Source organism: Maylandia zebra, linkage group LG2 (assembly GCF_041146795.1).
Source record: "Maylandia zebra isolate NMK-2024a linkage group LG2, Mzebra_GT3a, whole genome shotgun sequence".
NCBI classification, from domain to species: Eukaryota; Metazoa; Chordata; class Actinopteri; order Cichliformes; family Cichlidae; genus Maylandia; species Maylandia zebra.
In genome coordinates, this window is record NC_135168.1 from 14020017 (window position 1) to 14034622 (window position 14606).

The following is a 14606-nucleotide window of genomic DNA, read 5'->3' on the forward strand; positions in this document are numbered from 1 at the left end:
TCTGTCAAACAATCATTTTCTTCACAGGTCTGTGGAGGTGGCACTGATCCTGCAGCAGTCTAACACTCTCTGTCACTCTTCTTCAAGTCTTTGACACGAGGAACCAAAACTATGTCATTAACAACACTAACAGGTCTGCAGTTTGTCCACTTGGCAGTTGTGTCATCAGTGCTTTGCATTGTTGTGATATTTTAAGCTGGAAGTGCTTCGGTGAAAAGAAAATTCCTTCTGTCACGATGTGCAGAATCCTTCATGTTGGTCGGCTGGTCCGTCTTGTTATTTTTTTAATACTCAAACTTTCCATCGGGAGGTCAGTGTGTGTTTGTCATCTTCCATATTGAGCTGATTGGTTCAGCTGCCGTCACTAACAGATGTGCTGCACATCTGCACATGTGTTGAAGTGCGTTGATAGAAACATTTCAGGGATTTTGAGTCGTTCTGCTCTCCAGATGTGTCGTGTTAAAGGTTTTTATCATGTTAATCATGATAACAGATGAACCCCTAACCCTAACCCTACATGTTAATTTTGACAGCACTGCTAAATCCTTTTTAATGTTCTTCTGTCAGATCATTGATTAGACTCGACTCCAAACACGAAACTCAGAAAACTCAAATGAAAACTCAAATCAAAGCAATGAGAAAAGGACTTCTTGTGTTAGAATGAAAACATATGGAAGTGGTCAGGTTTCAAACACTCGATGAATCTACTGCACAGTTACATTCAGGGACCTTTGGCCTCCTGAGAGCATTAGTTGATGGTTCATCACAGTTTTCTCAAAGTTTCCTCTGAGCTTCTGCAGCATCATCACTTCCATCACTGATGAAAGAAAGTTCATAGAAAACAGAAAATATATCTTCAGAATCTGAGAGTCTAAAACTTGACGGACTTGATTCAGATGAAGTTATTTGAGCAGAAACTCCTGGATCTTTATCCTGTGTTGATCTAATCCTTCATGGTTCCTCCACAGAGTGGAGCAGCAGAGCTCAGAGGGTCCCAGTGGTCAGTCTGCCCAGCAGCATCAAACACAGCTGGACTCCATATTTATGGTCTGTACATGTACAACAACTACTTTATTATTAATAATAATGCATTTATTTATAGGTCCCTTTCAGAACACCGAGGACTCTGTGGACTAAATGACCAAAAGAAACAAACTTTGAAATCAGACGGTGCAAATGTGATCACAGGGAAACGTTTTAAACATCGAGGCTTTAAACAGAAACCAAAGTGAAACAGTTTGTAGTCGAGATCAGTGGGAATGAAGCTGAATAACTGTTTCTTCAATAACTTTGAGCTCTTAAAAAAGAAAAACTAGCTGAAAGTCTGGCTGCTCTTATGAAAAGTACAGAGAAATTATGGGTCGCTCAACACTTGTGCACAATATAGGAGTTTAAATAAATCTGAAGAATAACTCAAAATCCTACAATCATACTGAGAAAATCATCTACAGCTAACTATCCAAGTGGATTTGTTTAAGACAGCTCCATCTGCTGGTGGCCCTCTGCAGGTGCATGAAAGGGGCGTGTTTATAGTGAAAGTAGTAGAGAAAGTAAACCCCACGGGAAGGAGGAGGACTCTCAGCGGCTTCCAGCTCATATTCAGACATTTGACTTCTCACTGAAAGCAGCAAGTTTGAGTGTCTGTACCTTAGTTAGAAGAGATAACATGTCAGTAGTAATTAGAGTTGATTGAGCAATGCTGTCCTTGTAATGTAGTTTATGATTTTTATGGACAAGTCCAGTTTTTCTGTAGAGCCTCTCAAGTTGGTGACAGCAGCAGTGGAAGTTCACGTGTAAACCAGAGCAGCAAATCAGGTCCAAATGTGTTGTTCACAGTGAGTGGGATCATCATTGGCTGCTATGTTAACCTCCTGCAGCAGGATGTCTTTGGTCAGAGAATGGATAGATCACTAAGTCATTGTTGAGTTTAAGGAGACAGTAGACAGTTGGAGGAGGTTCAGCCAGTTGACACACAGTAGATAAAATAACTGAAGGCAGGAGCAGACACCTGTATGACTTTCCACCTCTCACATAGATTATTTCCCTGGGCAGCGCCACAGGGCTGGTAGATGTAGACAAAGCTGGAGGAGAGGATTGATTCATCTGAGAAAAGTCACAGAGTTGTGTCTTGATGCTCAATCATCCAGGTACGTAAATCCCAAAAAGCTTGATTCTGTTCATCTGGATGTTTTCAGTGGGAGAAACGTTTCATCATCATCAGGTGACTTCTTCAGTCTCAGCTGACTGCAGGTTTCAATCTCATAAACAGGACATTTGTATGACTGAAACCAGCCCACTGAAGGAACAATGGGCTGGGAGGTCAGTTCATTGATCATTGGTACGCATATTGTCAGGACCATTGATCAATGGTTGTTGATCAATGGTCATGAGTCCAGTTCACAGAGAGCTGGGGAATGGCTGCAATCACAGCATGTAAGATGGTGACAGTTGTACCCTTAGGCCCCTCCTCCATTCAGAGATGGTCTTTCCTTTTCACATAAATGGCCTCCTTGACTCCGCCCTCAAACCAGCGTTCACATTTACTCAGGACCTTCTTGATGTGAAGTTCTTCTGCTTCGCTGGCTGCTGTGTCTGTGGGGATTGTGTTTGTTCTGTGTTGTTGTGTCCTGATGACGCCCAGTTTGTGCCCCAGTGGATGATGAGAGTCAAACCTTAAATACTGATCTGTATGTGTAAACAGAGTGAACCTTTAAGACCAGTTGTCTGTACGATCAACTCAGTCACCTGAAACATCTCCAAGTTTCTGGCTTTGATCATCAACCTGTTGGTAGTTCAGCTCTGAACACCAGTGAAATGTTTCTCCCACTGAAATCGCTGCATTCATATGAACAGCATCAACGCTTTGGGATCATGGAGTTGTGGACAAAGTCTCAGTTAATCAGATAAAGTCAAACCTATAATTGGTAAAGAGGTCGTGGATGATATGCCCCTTGATCGTAAAGAAGTGGATGTTGTGTGGACTAAAGTTCAGAGTGGTGGGTCATTCATAAAGTATTCTGTTCCAGCTGCTGGAGGACAACATCATCACTTTTGTGAAGAACGAGCTGAAGAAGATCCAGAAGGCTCTGAATCCAAATAAGCCCCAGTGCTTGGAGTTTCAGAGGGAGGATGATGAGCAGAGGAGAAACAGCAGAGAGGCGTTTGTGAAGATCACAGTGGACTTCCTGAGGAGAATGAAGCAGGAGGAGCTGGCTGACCGTCTGCAGAGACGTAAGAGGATTTATCTAAAGATTTAAGCTGCTGGATAAATGAGAGACTTGTGACTAGAGATGGACCGATCCGATATTACGTATCGGTATCGGTCCGATACTGACCTAAATTACTGGATCGGATATCGGAGAAAAATAAAAAATGTAATCCGATCCATTAAATATCACGAAAGCACCTCACAAAACTTGCAACACGCCGTAACTCGCCTCAGAACGTTAGCACGTCGGAGCAGTATGCATCACGTGATAGAGCGGCTGTGGCATGCGGGACCTGTCGGTGGTCTGGATAGCATGTGGAGCTTCGCTAGCAACCCGGCATTTCATCTCCGACAAAGTTATCCCGAGAGAAGTAAAGCAAGTGTGTAAGTCCATCTCTGAATGTTTGTAAAGCATTCCTGCATTAAGCTTAACAAACGATATATGGAGCGACTGCCTCTTCTTGCTGCTACTTCAATCATGAAACTGCTTAACGATCAGCTGATCGGCTTTTCTGTCGCGAGTCCGTCTCTCTGGTTTGTTTTTGGCCCACTTTGCACCAGAAAGAGGAAACCAGCGGCTGAACAACAGCAGCATGTTTAAGCTTGATCAGCTGTTGTTAGAATTTATTTATTATTACTTTCTACTCGAGGATCTTTTTCTACGTAGCTGACGCTGGTAACTGTGCAGGGGCGGATCTAGCAAAGTTTAGCCAGGGGGGCTGATAGGGCATTAACAGGGAAAAGGGGGCACAAAGACATACTTTTCTTTCTTATTCTCATTTAAAATGTCTAGCTTTTAATAAATAATTATCTGACACCCAAAGTTTTAATTTGATGCAAAATAAATAGAAGTCCATTACTGTATATAGTAACTATTAAGTCTAATATATATACCCTAGTAAGCTATAGTACTTTTTCCTTTGGGAAGGTACCATCTGTGCAGTCTGCAATTTTGTTGAAGAAAGATGTTGAATCTATTTAATATTTCTTGAAAAATAATTGATTTCTGTGCATTTTTTTTTCACACTGCATCAAATTAAGGTTGGTTACGTCGATTAAGCATCATGAGGTGGAGCGTGAGGGGTGGTTCCCTATTTTTTATTTATTTATTTTTGTTGTTGCTGGGAGTTGGAACCCTATTAGTTAGGCTGCTTAATATTTATGCTAAGTACTCTTTAAAATACCAGAATAGGGAGGATGGTGTAGGTCTAAGTTTATTAGATTGATCAGTATTGCTGAACTATGAAATATTTTTTTTTGCATACAGGTATAACAGAATAGCTTTAGTGTAGTTGTTGTTTTAAACTTGAGTATGAACTTATACAAAATGCAGCAAGATATTTAAAAAAACAGTTTTGTTGATTAAAAAACACTATATCGGATTCATATCGGTATCGGCAGATATCCAAATTTATGATATCGGTATCGGTATCGGACATAAAAAAGTGGTATCGTGCCATCTCTACTTGTGACACCAGTGTGTTCAGTCATTTCTCAGTGGGTCAGAAATTGTCATCAGCATTTTGTAAAATATGATTGTTAAAGTTGTATTTTTATTATTATTATTCAGAACTTCCAGCTGCTGTTTGTCATCGTAACCTTAAGTCTAAGCTGAAGAAGAAGTTCCAGTGTGTGTTTGAGGGCATCGCTAAAGCAGGAAACCCAACCCTCCTGAATCAGATCTACACAGAGCTCTACATCACAGAGGGAGGGACTGCAGAGGTCAATGATGAACATGAGGTCAGACAGATTGAAACAGCATCCAGGAAACCAGACAGACCAGAAACAACCATCAGACAAGAAGACATCTTTAAAGCCTCACCTGGAAGAGATGAACCAATCAGAACAGTGCTGACAAAGGGAGTGGCTGGCATTGGGAAAACAGTCTTAACACAGAAATACAGCCTGGACTGGGCTGAAGACAAAGCCAACCAGGACATCCAGTTCATATTTCCATTCACTTTCAGAGAGCTGAATGTGCTGAAAGAGGAAAAGTTCAGCTTGGTGGGACTTGTTCATCACTTCTTTACTGAAACCAAAGAAGCAGGAATCTGCAGCTTTGAAGACTTCCAGGTTGTGTTCATCTTTGATGGTCTGGATGAGTGTCGACTTCCTCTGGACTTCCACAAAACTACAATCCTAACTGACCCTAGAAAGTCCACCTCAGTGGATGTGCTGCTGATAAACCTCATCAGGGGGAAACTGCTTCCCTCTGCTCGCCTCTGGATAACCACACGACCTGCAGCAGCCAATCAGATCCCTCCTGACTGTGTTGGCATGGTGACAGAGGTCAGAGGGTTCACTGACCCACAGAAGGAGGAGTACTTCAGGAAGAGATTCAGAGATGAGGAGCAGGCCAGCAGCATCATCTCCCACATCAAGACATCACGAAGCCTCCACATCATGTGTCACATCCCAGTCTTCTGCTGGATCACTGCTACAGTTCTGGAGGATGTGCTGGAAACCAGAGAGGGAGGACAGCTGCCCAAGACCCTGACTGAGATGTACATCCACTTCCTGGTGGTTCAGGCCAAAGTGAAGAAGGTCAAGTATGATGGAGGAGCTGAGACAGATCCACACTGGAGTCCAGAGAGCAGGAAGATGATGGAGTCTCTGGGAAAACTGGCTTTTGATCAGCTGCAGAAAGGAAACCTGATCTTCTATGAATCAGACCTGACAGAGTGTGGCATCGATATCAGAGCAGCCTCAGTGTACTCAGGAGTGTTCACACAGATCTTTAAAGAGGAGAGAGGACTGTACCAGGACAAGGTGTTCTGCTTCATCCATCTGAGTGTTCAGGAGTTTCTGGCTGCTCTTCATGTCCATCTGACCTTCATCAACTCTGGACTCAATCTGCTGGAACAACAACAAACAACCTCCAAGAAATCTAAATTATTTAACAAACCAAACCTACAATCTCTCCACCAGTGTGCTGTGAACAAGGCCTTGCAGAGTCCAAATGGACACCTGGACTTGTTCCTCCGCTTCCTCCTGGGTCTTTCACTGCAGACCAATCAGACTCTCCTACGAGGTCTGCTGACACAGACAGGAAGTAGCTCACAGACCAATAAGAAAACAGTCCAGTACATCAAGAAGAAGCTCAGTGAGAATCTGTCTGCAGAGAAAAGCATCAATCTGTTCCACTGTCTGAATGAACTGAATGATCGTTCTCTAGTGGAGGAGATCCAACAGTCCCTGAGATCAGGAAGTCTCTCCACAGATAAACTGTCTCCTGCTCAGTGGTCAGCTCTGGTCTTCATCTTACTGTCATCAGAAGAAGATCTGGATGTGCTTGACCTGAAGAAATACTCTGCTTCAGAGGAGGCTCTTCTGAGGCTGCTGCCAGTGGTCAAAGCCTCCAACAAAGCTCTGTGAGTACATTTGTACTCATGTCTTTACTTTTAACATCCAACTGTGTCAGTAATTTATTTCACCAGGTTTTCTGTCTTTGTATGAATTTGTAAAGTTTTGGGATTTCTCCAATACAACTGTGACCTCTTTGATGCCTCCAGAACTCGAGACGCTGGATTCACCATAAACTCTGATCATCACTGCTGCTGTTATGTTATCAGTCTTTGTTTAAACACTTAGGCTGCATGTGCCTGATGTTGTGATACTTTATATTCACATGCATGCTCCTAGATACATTTCTACTGCAGGTCTATTTTAGTCACAAATGTTGGTGAAACACTTGCTTTTACATGCATGGTGGGTCCTGCATTAAAGAAAGCATTTGAATTACTCAGTGAATCCTGGCAGCCAGAGAAACATCCTTAGTTCCACTTTAAACTAAACTCTGCTTCGGTCTTCCACAGTGTGTTTGTTGTTTCTTTGTTGTTGTTGGCCTGCTCTCTCCTCTCACTCCAATCTGGTTGCAGCAGATGTTTGTCCCTCCCTGAACCTGCAGACTTGGGTGCAGCACCTCAGTTCATCTTCAGTCTGAAACCAGCTGTTGTAGCTATATCCCCTCAAGCACACCTTCCCTGGTCATCTCTGCTGTGGTTGCTATAAAATTTAATCTTGATTTTAAAAAAAGAACAAAAAAAGTAAACTAAAGTCAGACTTGATGGTGGTTCACTCCTTGGGCAAGAAGACCGAGGAGTGAGCCACACTTGGTCAAAGCTTGGCCATTCAAGCTCACTGTTTTCCCCTTGTTGGTTGATGATAGTATTTTTTTTACCTGACTTATAGTCATCATTGTCTTCAAATTAACTCACACACTGCTGACTGCTGTAGCTTACCTGGCTGAGCAGGTGACCCATGCACTGAAGGTTAGAGTCGTGACTCCAGGGCCTGGTTTGAGTCTGCCCAAGACCATTTCCTGTGTTATTCTCCTCACTTCTCCCTCCCTTCCTGTCTTCTTTGCCCTATACAGTGAAGACAAAAGGCCTCAAGTTGTGAAAACTCTTCCCCTTCATCACCTTCAATCTCTCTCATCTAAAATCTCCAGTATTCTCCGAGTAGAGAATCTTTTCACAATCTTGAATGATAAGGATCCAAGTGGGTAAAGTTATTTATTTGTTGTGTTCCTATTTGCAGCTGGGATAGATTAAGAAAAACTATCGGCTGCCAAAATTACATCCAGTTTAGAAGACAAACATTGAGTGAAGTGTTTGTTTCATCATCCTTCACAACTCATCAACCAGGTGTCACAAACTGCAGCAGGACAGTACAAAGCATGTCATACTGGATGGCTGCAACAACCAGAGTTTTACCTACCTTTGGTATTTCTTGACAGCATGAGTGTAATATTTACTGAACAGAGTCGTCTTCTGTAATCTTTTCAGATTCAGATTCAGAACACTGTATTTATTTTCAAGGGGCAATTAGGATACTGAGCTTTCCAACCGTACATACAATACACAAACATCACATTGGGGAGACGGGTCAGGCTAGGTAGCTGGCCGGTCGGCCGCTAGAGCAGCGACCCGGAACCGAACGGCGGAAAATGCACAACATCAGGAAAGATGAGGAGAAAAAAGAACTCCTCCCAGACTGAGCTCCAACAGGGAGATCAGTTTGAGAACAGACAAAAAATGACCTTAGCGCAGAGCACATGAAAACTCTTAATGCGCCATAGAAACACATGACGAGCAACAGGGATGGGTAAAAGGTGAGAGACAGCCGGTGTAGACAGCGCATCCGGGCCTGCAGCATTTGCGCTGGTCCCCTCGACCCACCGTCTGCACCGGGAGGGGATAAGCATGCTTAGGATGGGAAGGAAAGTCTAAACACCGTCTGTTATCAGGGTGAGATTTGTTATGTTCAGCTCCAGCCTTGAGACCACAGCTCGCGCCGGTATGTTAGCCGCATGAAATGATGGTGGCTTTCTTTGGTGCGAACAACTGCATGTCAATTTGACAGCTGATCTAACAGTCCGTCACTCGTCTCTCAATCTCCCGTTGGAGAGCCACGAGCTTCTCCGAGAGGTTATCGGTTTTGCGCTCAAAGAGCAAAGTCTGAGAACTCACGACCACCATGAGCTTCTTCAAGATCTTATCCGTGCTGCGTTCAATGAGCCCATTTTGAGAAGTCACGACCCGTCCCATTGTTTCAGCCACAGCGGGCAGCCTTGTGGGGGTTTGAACAGCTGATTCCGCTTTCTTTAATCTTCAATAAGCCAGGGCCAAGCCAGCTCAGATCAGCAAGAACCCTTTGCTGCTGTGAATGTCCGTGCTGCTATATTTCAGGATCAGGCTCTAAATGTACAAATGGATCTGAGAAGATTTCCAATCATGTTTCTACTAGATTTACAGTTTGTTTTCATGTCTTCTGACTCAGAAGGTGGATCAGGTGGAGCTTACAAGGAGTAAGTGCTGCTATAGAAGAAGAGTTGTGTTTTAATGAAGCTATTTAGTTAACCAATAATTGTATTGCATGCTGGCATTAAAAATGTTTCATTTGACTGATTTAATTGTTTGTTTGTTTTCTTCCAGACTGAGTGGCTGTAACCTCTCAGAGAGAAGCTGTGATGCTCTGTCCTCAGTTCTCAACTCCCAGTCCTCTAGTCTGAAAGAGCTGGACCTGAGTAACAATGACCTGCGGGATTCAGGGGTGAAACTTCTGTCTGCTGCACTGCAGAGTCCACATTGTACACTGGAAACTCTCAGGTCAGGATCCAAACATATCATTAAATGATATTATTGTACAAACAACCAAGCTTTATAGAATTGGCAGGTGAACTTTTCTTTATCTTTGGATTGCTTAGGAGATTCTTAATTACTGTCTGAACATTTTTTACAGTCACATATTTTGTTTTAATGGTCAAACAGAATTATTGTTCAGTTCAATGAGCAGGTAGCTGTGAGATTCATAATAATGAGGTATATTTGTATTAAAGATGACTAAACTTGAACAGTAGCTGTGAGTTACTTTGTTTACTCATGTGTGCTGATGTTGTGAGTAATTTAAAGCTGAAGTAAACTTGTAATGAGTTTAATAGAGTTTCTGAAGTAAGTGTACTTGGAGACATTTATGTGTTTACTAAAGTCCAGGAGCAGGAGGCTGTGTGTAGCATAGAGGAACCCAGACCTCAGCTTTGTCTCCTGGTTTCTGTTGCTGCTGTTACAGTTTCCCCTCATCGTTCCTTCAACAGTCTCCTCACTGTAACAAATCAAAGTGTTACTGTATAGAGTCACGTCTGAATGTTGCCATGTGCTATTAAAACTGAAAGCGATGTTTCATACACCCACGTGGTTCAGTCACACAGTAACTGATGGTAAATAATGTTTGTGTTGAGCACATCGTACAGGTCAGCTGCTCCACACAGATCTCAGGTTTACATGCTGGAACAGTTTGTGATCATGAAGGATAAACCTCACTTCCTCTTTGTTTCATACAGATGTGACATGAACAGTAACACATTCATGAAATCCTTTTAGGAACACAAACACTATTGTAGCTGGAGAATATATTTGAATGTAGGATAATGTAGGGGATCAGAAACAACAGTAATAACTAACCACCACCTCACCATTTGGGTTGGTAGCTGCATGTTGATTGATGAAGTCATTTTCTTCTTCCTCCATTTCTACCTTATTAACATCAGATTAAAAGCTGCACAGAGACAGGCCCTGGACATGTTTAGCCTAGCTTAGTACAAGGACTGGACATGGGGGAAACGGCTCTCATCACTGGATCAAAACATGAAAACAAATCTGAAGTAAAGTTTTGTTGAAGTGAACTGTGGTGGTGCCCAATGTTCCCTCTAAGCTGCGCTCGTGCAACTGCGCGCTGCTGGCACGTCTCTGCACACAGAAAATCTGTGTTGCACACAAGAAAAAAATCAAATCTCAATTGAAATTAAAATTAAATCTTCAACAATTCTGTTTTGCAGTGTGAGTCAGTGACTGGCAGCTCCCATATGGGATTAGAACGATGCCAATATGCTCATGTTTTTACTATGTTTGTCTTGAAGATGTAAGAAGATCACATGGTGCTTTTTATTATTGTGTTGGTTTGTTTCCTGTCTCTTGGATGGAGCCCAGCTGTGCGTGGCCCCTGGGCCTGTGGTCAGAGTGTGTGCTGGATAATCCGGCCCAGGATGAGGCCAAACTGACATGGGATGAAATGTCTGTCACATAATTGAGCTTAGTGTAGTTTCATTTCTGCACAATTTAAAAACAACCAAAACTTTGTTCTGTCTTTTCTATGTTATACTGTAGACTTTCTTTGATACTGTGTCCAAAAGGAGCAGCTTTTACTTTGAAGGGGAGCCGTCTCTGTTTCCTCTTCAGGTTGGATGATGGAAGCAAATGAGTGTGTGATGTTCTTTCAGTGTTGCACTTTGTAGACGCTCCCTGAGCACTGGTCTCACAGCCAGCTGCACATAGAGACCAGTGTTGTTAGTCCAGGTCAGAAGATGACTTGATGGAATGAAAATGAGCTTGTAGTTTGTCTGCTTTAATAATGTGACTGGAAAAAGGTGTTGGACTTCAAATATGTCCATTTCTTTCACACTTCACCTTTAAAAGTGAAGCCTTGTTGTTCCTGGAAGGAAAAACACGACTTTTTCAAGTCTTTGTCCTGTTTTTATGATAAATGTACGACTTTAATGTGAAACATTCAGAGTTTTTTCTTTTGTTGTGTTTGTTTGAAGCTGCTTCCTGTTGGCTTCAGCTGTTTGGAGTTTCCATTTTCTAAACTTCTACATTCTGAACCTTCTTCAGCTATGAACAGATGATGAAACACTGAATGATTTCAAGCTCACACTTTGTCTAATAAACTTACATCTTTCATTTTTTATTCAGATTGAAGGACTGTGATTTGTCAGAGATCAGCTGTGATTATCTGGCAGCAGCGCTGAAGTCCAACCCCTCGTATCCCAGAGTGCTGGACCTGAGTGGAACCTACAACAACCTGCAGGATTCAGGAGTGAAGCAGCTGTGTGTTCTTCTGGAGAATCCACGATGTCGATTTGAAACTCTGAGGTCAGTCACATGTTTTAGTTGTGCTGAGATGAATATGATGTGAAAGTTGTGCTGACACTGTGGATCAGTAGGCCCACACACCTCTATACAGGAAGTCTGGTTCTACTCTTTGTAGAACTTCTGATCCCTGATCCTCTGAGTCTGACTCAGTAGATAATGCAGAGTTCTGAGCTGATGTGGGTGAGAGGACTCAGGCAGCCTGACAGAGTTGATGTCCAGGTCTTCCCTGCTTGTCCTGATATACATAAACACGAGTATCCTTGCAGGTCAGATCTCATCAGTCACACCTGTTAGTGCAGCTCTCCTCTAGATTGTAGTGCTTGTTAAACTAGGATGATTTTAGGAGCCTGGACCGCAGATCTAAGGGAAGATATGACTTGGAAAGACTAAACCAACCTATTAGAGGTGTTTGCCCTAACATAGATAAATACTCAGATTTACACCTTTAGTGTCTCACAAAGGGTTAAAAAGTGAATGTGCACAGAGAGGTTGGTGGTGAGACGGGCACTTCCAGCACTGTAGATGTGATCCAGCTCAGTGTTCATGGAAATAATCCGGAGAGCAGGATTCCTTGATGAATGTTACATCTTCTTAAAGTTATAATCCACAGGGAAAACTGTGAAACTGTCGATCTGATATCTACTCAGCCAATCGGGTGTTTACATGCCCTTCACTGATCTCCAGCCCCACCTTATTATCAGTTTCTCTCTCTTTTACATCTGAATTATCTTCACTTCACATTTCAGTCAGTTCAGATTTCATTAGCACGTTCACTTTAGCATAATCCATTTTAATCCAAACACCTTTCTCTTTAAACTCTGTTTGTCAGTCACAGTATATCCAGTACAATCCTCTTTTTCACTGCGTCACACACATTCAGAGATCAGAGTGTCCTGTGTGTGCTCTCATTCACTCACACTCACTCTCATATGGCTGAAGTCTGTTTGTACACAGGCTAATCTGGGACTCTCCACCATTTGACCCTAGAAATAAAGAAGCTTCTTGGATGAGAGGTGAAAGGCGAAACGTCTTCAAAAAACTTAAAGAAGTCCAGATGCCTTTTTTTCTAAGCTCTTTAGATAACTGCGAACCTTCACAAACACCTCATCAGTGGGACTCTCAGAGCTACCAGCCCTTTGCTACAATCACAAAGCTCTTCATTGAAATCAATGATATCAAAGCTGTAATCAAATGAGTCCAAGTCTTCTGCTGATTCAGCATCACATTCATCTTTGCTCCTTGTTCTGCATCCCCACCATGGACTTCATTCCTTTCCAAGCCAGCCTTGAGTGTCCTTTATTCAGCTCATCCTCTGCTTTACTTTTACACCTGATTTTAGCTGCTTTTCTTCTCTCCCTCATAACAAGACAGCTTCTTCTGCCTGAGAACATGTTGGAGTGATTTACTAATCCAGGGCTGATTTTTGGGGAAAATAGTTTTCGTTTTCAAAGTAATCTCCATTTTTCCCAGAAAGAAATGTAAGTAGAAATCGATGATCTAAGTGTGAACACGAGCCTTTAAAAAGGCTCTACTGAGGCTGCTGCCAGTGGTCAAAGCCTCCAACAAAGCTCTGTAAGTACATATGTGATCATAGCTTTAGCTTTTAAATGTTTATTCTAGTTAACACAGATCAGGTGGAACAACTGAAATAAAATATCAAAAATATTAAGTGGTCATCGGTACTCAGTTTGTTCAATACTGAATACAATGGAGCACAAATTGTCCACATTTCTGAAATATTTCTGGGTGTAACTGTCACCAAAGTGCAATTTAGACCTGGCCTGTGGTTGTTATCTAAGTGATAATCATCAATTCTACTAAAACAAATACAAAATAAAGAAGTTTGACACATTCTGTTGATATCAAAAGCACACTGAACAATTCAGTGTTGTTTTACTGCTGTTGTCTCTTCACTTCTTCTCCTCTGATTCTCTCCACATGTTGCTCTGCATCAGTGCTCAGTTTCCTGACAAAACAAGATGAAATATTGCTAAATATAATAGTATCTCATTACACTTCAACATAAGTGTTTTATTTTTGTAATTGTTTATCTGTTATTTTTCAGACTGAGTAACTGTGACCTGTCAGAGAGAAGCTGTGAAGCTCTGGCCTCAGGTCTCAGCTCTCAGACCTCTAATCTGAGACAGCTGGACCTGAGTAACATTAACCTGAAGGATTCAGGCGTGAAGCTTCTGTCTGAAGGACTGAAGAGTCCACACTGTACACTGGAAACTCTCAGGTGAGATCAAGCATTTTTCTTTCATCAACTGACAGAATTAGCAGATTAATAATAAGGCAGTCCTCTAATAAGAGGAGAAGTGGAGGTGTTTTGAAGGGCAACGTACTCTTATGTTAACAAGACAGGAAGTAGTTCCTGGGAACTGCTTCCTTTGTTATTGTCTAAGTAGAAAATATGATGGTGAAACAGTGATGAGTTTGCAGAGGTGGATCCACACAACACAACAATGCTGTTGCGTGCTGGAAGCAGACTTCTCACAGATTCTGAGGCTGCAGGTTTCATCACTGTCCAACCAAAATTCACTGAACCAGCAGTAAATGAACGTCCAAAACTACGCTTCATGTTTAAAAAACAGATGATCAGGGGGATTTGTGTTTACATCTTTTTTGTGTGATCTGTTCACCTGCTGTTTCAGCTGTTTGGTGGTTGTTGAGATGGTTTTGTGAACTTTTAGCTGAGATTCTGACGTTTCTGTAGATACCACACATGTCTAATTACTTTGTACAGCATGAATGGCCATAACGAGGTTTTTAACAGTAAGAAAAGTTGTAAAACTTCAGAAAATATAGTTAAAAGTCCAAAACCTTCTACGTCTGGTGGCTTGTGGTAAGGAGCAGATCAAACGAGTAAAGAATTACGTTATAATTATAAATGGCTTCAACAGCACATTCAGGTCTGTGAGACTCATTCAGACACTGAGCCGTGGCTCTGTGCTACATGCACATATTTC

The 14606-nt window shown here is 42.1% G+C and overlaps 1 protein-coding gene across 1 annotated transcript; it reads left to right on the forward strand.

Moving 5' to 3' along the window:
• The first annotated feature begins 4704 nt into the window (after positions 1-4704).
• Positions 4705-14008, forward strand: LOC106674995 (NACHT, LRR and PYD domains-containing protein 3-like). Its single transcript, XM_076889253.1, has 4 exons — positions 4705-6579; positions 9145-9318; positions 11458-11637; positions 13703-14008. The coding sequence occupies exons 1-4, from the start codon at positions 5486-5488 to the stop codon at positions 13878-13880; spliced, it is 1626 nt and encodes a 541-aa protein (XP_076745368.1). The 5' UTR covers positions 4705-5485; the 3' UTR covers positions 13881-14008.
• Positions 14009-14606: the final 598 nt, after the last annotated feature.